Raw genomic sequence first — 5,051 nt, 5'->3', positions numbered from 1 at the left:
ATACTTCCTAACACCACTGTATTACTCTCCATAACACCACTGTGATTACTTCCATAACACCCACTGTGATTACTTCCATAACCACTGTGATTACTTTCATAACCCCACTGTGATTACTTCCATAACACCACTGTGATTACTTGCCATAACCCACTGTGTGATTACTTCCATAACACCACTGTGATTACTTCCATAACACCACTGTCATTACTTCCATAACACCACTGTGATTACTTCCATAACACCACTGTGTGGGGTAGGATTACTTCCATAACACCACTGTCATTACTTCCATAACACCACTGTGATTACTTCCATAACAACACTGTGATTACTTCCATAACAACACTGTGATTACTTCCATAACACCACTGCACTGAAGGAGGAAGAGGGGGGTCAGCGAGGGACACCTGCGTCTGCATGGGGGCAAGCTGGTTGGCTGAGAAAGTAACAGTTTGCCACTGGATTAGCTCTTACTTGAGAGATTTCACTGGCTTTAGACAAGGCCTCTATTGAGCCAAGTCCATAAAGACCCTACATGCACATGGTCTTCTAAAAGTAATGACACACGTTTACTTTACTTTGGAGTCACAAGAGAAGCCAGTTCTTTGGAGGTACCTTTGAAGTCACTGGGTCTTTGAAGTCACTGGGTCGTACAAGTCACTGGGTCGTACAAGTCACTGGGTCGTACAAGTCACTGGGTCGTACAAGTCACTGGGTCTAATAAGATAATAACATGCATTAGCGAAAACTGACAGCTATACAAGGATGAATTCTCCTCTTCTAACTCACTGTGTAAATCTGATATATCTACAGTGGTACATACAGTTTTCATACGAGTACAGTGTTCTAGACTTTGGTCTAAGATAGCAGATACATTAACATTTATACAGAGTGTTCCTGTCTTTTGATTCCAATTTAAGATCACAGATAAACTCTGAAAGGGTGTTTCTTAAAAATGGCATTGTGAAACATAAGTAAAACAAGCAACAATTGATTTACAGTAGCAAGCTACCCACTAAGGTTTGGCACGTAAAGCTATTTTAAGACAATCGGTGCAAGGACTCGGCCCCACCAAATGTTGTGTGGAGCGTCTACCAACGTGGTTGGCGTTCTATTAATTAAGGGCTTAGCCTGAAGACCCTCCTCCTCCTTGCTGCTGTCCATCATAGAGAAACTCACTGTGAATGGCTGGAATGGTTTGCAGCACTGCGACAGTCAGTTTTTAACTCCTCCATCATTCTGTCAACTTGCTCTTCGTCTTCGGGATGATCCCGCCTGCCACCACACTATATTTAAATACATGCATTTGGATAGCTTCATTTGCTTACAGCCCCCCCTGACTACAACCTACAAGCTCCTAGTTTTCCACTATTCCAAATCACATACCTCAATACTATTGAATAGTTTTAAAATGTTCTAAACTTCATTAGGCATGCAAGTAAGAGTTCCTCAGTTCCTCTCTTTTGTCTGAAGTTTGCTTCAGAAAAATAAACCGATTCTATTCTATTGTCTCCTGAGAGACCTCCTGGTTTTCAACATCTCTGCTGTAAATGGATTTTAGTGGTCTCACCTACTGCCTGGCCTCAACCTCTCCGGAGTCGTCTGTCAGGGGAACTGAGGTCATCAGGGGGCCAGCGGAGCTCGCCACCTCCACCTCCCACTCTCGGAGGCTCCACCACGATGGACGGAAGCCGCTTCGACAGCTTGGGGAACGCTCGTGGGATCCGGAAAGATCTGGAAACACAATCACGTCGGGTCACCAAAGAAAGAGGTGAAAATCTGGCAAACAGGGTAAGGGTTGGGGTGAAACTGACAGAACTGAATTGAACACTGAATTGCTGGTAACGCCAATCCTGTTGGTAACACTGAGACATTGATGGAGTAGGATCAGGTTAACCCTAGATTATATGCTCAGTTTAGTGTTTTGTGGCATCCAACAAATGTGTAATTTTACCAAGTAGTCTCCAATGTCAAAACACATTCCAGAAAAAAGACAGCTGACTAAGCATGCCACAAGATGATGCTCAGTGAGAGAGGTAAGGAAGATTTGGCTAGTGACTTGAATGGAAACAGACATTTGAAGACAGAAAAATATGTTTTCCACCTTCCTCTCCTCCTGATTGACATTTCCCGCTAGTCAAAAACGGTATTAAAATTTAAAGCTGAAATGGATGCCGGGGTAACGAGGACGAGGCATTTTGCATTAGCTGCAAGCCGCGAATCAAGTGTCACTTCTATCGCAAAATCTCGGGCCTCTGAAAGCTCGATGGCCGACGAGAGGTGAGTGATGTATGACACAATTTGTGGCAGGGCGCGGGGAGGATCCAAGACCACTGTTACTTCCAAACACCACTGCGATTACTTCCATAAACACCACTGTGATACTGGGGGGTTCTTGTGGGTGTGAGGATGTATTGACCACTGTAACTTCCATAACACCACGTGTATACTCCATAACACCCTGTGATTACTTCCATAACACCACTGTGATTACTCCATAACACACACTGTGATTTACTTCCATAACACCACTGTGATTACTTCCATAACACCACTGTGATTACTTCTGCATAACACCCATCCATACTTCCATAGACATTGCACTGGGATCACTGCATAACACCACTGTGAAATATCTGTGTCCATAACACCACTCTGGATATCCTCAGTAAACACCACTTGATGACTTGCCATAACACCACGTGATATTACTTCCATAACACCCACTTGTTGGATACTTCCATAACACCACTGCTTACTTATACTGCCATGTGTTAACACCAAACCTGAGATTACTTCCATAACACCACTGTGTTTTGGTGTGGGGGTAGGGTGATATCTCTCTCCATAAAAACCACCGACTCCATTACTTCCATAACACCACTTGATACTTCCAGAACAACACTGTGAACTTCCCAAACAACACTGTGATTACTTCCATAACACCACTGCACTGAAGGAGGAAGAGGGGGGTCAGCGAGGGACACCTGCGTCTGCATGGGGCAAGCTGGTTGGCTGAGAAAATAACAGTTTGCCACTGGATTAGCTCTTACTTGAGAGATTTCACTGGCTTTAGACAAGGCCTCTATTTTTTATTTATTTTTTTATTTCACCTTTATTAACCAGGTAGGCAAATTGAGAACACGTTCTCATTTACAATGGCGACTGGCCAAGATAAAGCAAAGCAGTTCGACACATACAACAACACATAGTTACACATTGAGTTACAAACATACATCAATAATACAGTGAAAAATAAGTCTATTATACAATGTGAGCAAGTGAGGTGAGATAAGGGAGGTGAAGGAAACAAATATATATATAAATAAATAAAAATATAAAAAGGCCATGGTGGCGAAGTAAATACAATTATAGCAAGTAAAAAATAAAAATAAAAAAACACTGGAATGGTTGGTTTGCAGTGGGAAGAAAGTGTAAAGTAGAGATAGAAAATAATGGGGTGCAAAAGGAGCAAAAATAATAAATAAATACAGTAGGTAAAGAGGTAGTTGTTTGGCTAAATTATAGATGGCTATGTACAGGTGCAGTAATCTATGAGCTGCTCTGACAGCTGGTGCTTAAACTAGTGAGGGGAGATAAGTGTTTCCAGTTTCAGAGATTTTTGTAGTTCGTTCCAGGTCATTGGCAGCAGAGAACTGGAAAGGAGAGGCGGCCAAAGAAGAATTGGTTTTGGGGGTGACAGAGAGATATGGTGAGAGATATTGAGAGATATGAGAGATATTGAGCCAAGTCCATAAAGACCCTACATGCACAATGGTCTTCTAAAAGTAATGACACACGTTTACTTTACTTTGGAGTCACAAGAGAAGCCAGTTCTTGGAGGTACCTTTGAAGTCACTGGGTCTTTGAAGTCACTGGGTCGTACAAGTCACTGGGTCGTACAAGTCACTGGGTCGTACAAAGTCACTGGGTCGTACAAGTCACTGGGTCGTACAAGTCACTGGGTCTTTGAAGTCACTGGGTCTTCACTGTAAAAAGTTAGCAGAAATCAGATGGCTTTTTTTCCAGAGGATGAGAGGGGGATGAAAGGGGAGGCTGGATGGTGGTGCAGTCAGAAATAGCCTTGCTGTCAGTTTAGAGCAATGGAGGGACATTTGCACCTGTCATGGGTCTACAGGGAAGGAGAGAGGAGAAGAGAGAGATCTGAGAGAGTGACATGGGAGAATGTGTGTGTTGTGTGTGTGTGTGTGTGTGTGTGTGTGTGTGTGGTGTGTTGTGTGTGTGTGTGTGTGTGTGTGTGTGTGTTGTGTGTGTGGTCGGGCACGTGTTGCTCATCATTTGTTTGTGCATGTACACGATTCTTATGTTGTGCTGTAGTGTGTGTTGTTTGTTTTCGTTTTTTGTGTCTGTTTGAATTAGCTCCACCTGAAAGGATATACCCTCGTCTGCTGGGGCACCTCCGACGGTGAAGTCTCCCACCGTCGAATCACAGGTGTTCATCACTTCTGTCATCCCGTCAGTAAGCCTCGCCTTCACCCAAGCCAAAACAAAAAGAAAGGTGGACATGTTCTCAATACAGTAACAAAGCCATAAAGTATGGCCCCTTACAAACCAAACATCCATACAACTAGTCCTGAGGGCTTAACTGGTGTTCTAAGCATTTTCTCGGGTAGCATACATTTATTTTAGAGATGGAAAAACACTTTCAGTGAAACTTAAACCACTAACTAGATACAAATCATGTAGAAAAGATAATGGTCCTATATATGATTTTTGAGAACTAACAATCACCTAAATAAAAGCTAGACAGTTTGAGCAAAAGAACACGATTAGCCATGGCAAAATGCATGAAATTGCAGGAAATTAGCTTTGAAACTGTAACATTTTATTTCAGCTTCTGGCAAAATGTGTAGAATTACAAGAAATTAGCATTGAAGCTGAAGAAAAAAACATCTCAGCTCCATGGGGAGAAAAAATGCTAAAAAATACAGTGCCAAGATGGCGCTTCGACATTTGTCTCTAAATGTAGCGGTGCAGACAGCCAATCATGCTCATGGGGGGGGGGGGGGGGGCATGCTCATTGCCAC

The 5,051-nt window shown here is 42.8% G+C and overlaps 1 protein-coding gene across 2 annotated transcripts in view; it reads right to left on the bottom strand.

Moving 5' to 3' along the window:
• LOC111954051 (protein LBH-like) overlaps positions 1–5,051 on the bottom strand; it is a 26,168-nt gene that overhangs the window by 11,451 nt on the left and 9,666 nt on the right. For both annotated transcript variants that reach the window (XM_070435828.1, XM_070435827.1), the window contains exon 2: positions 4,390–4,494. In XM_070435828.1, coding sequence (XP_070291929.1) covers positions 4,390–4,476 — 87 coding nt within the window. In that variant the 5' untranslated portion in view covers positions 4,477–4,494. The remainder of the gene's footprint in view (positions 1–4,389; positions 4,495–5,051) is intronic.

Source organism: Salvelinus sp. IW2-2015, linkage group LG28 (assembly GCF_002910315.2).
Source record: "Salvelinus sp. IW2-2015 linkage group LG28, ASM291031v2, whole genome shotgun sequence".
NCBI classification, from domain to species: Eukaryota; Metazoa; Chordata; class Actinopteri; order Salmoniformes; family Salmonidae; genus Salvelinus; species Salvelinus sp. IW2-2015.
This window is presented reverse-complemented; position numbering and strand designations above follow the sequence as displayed.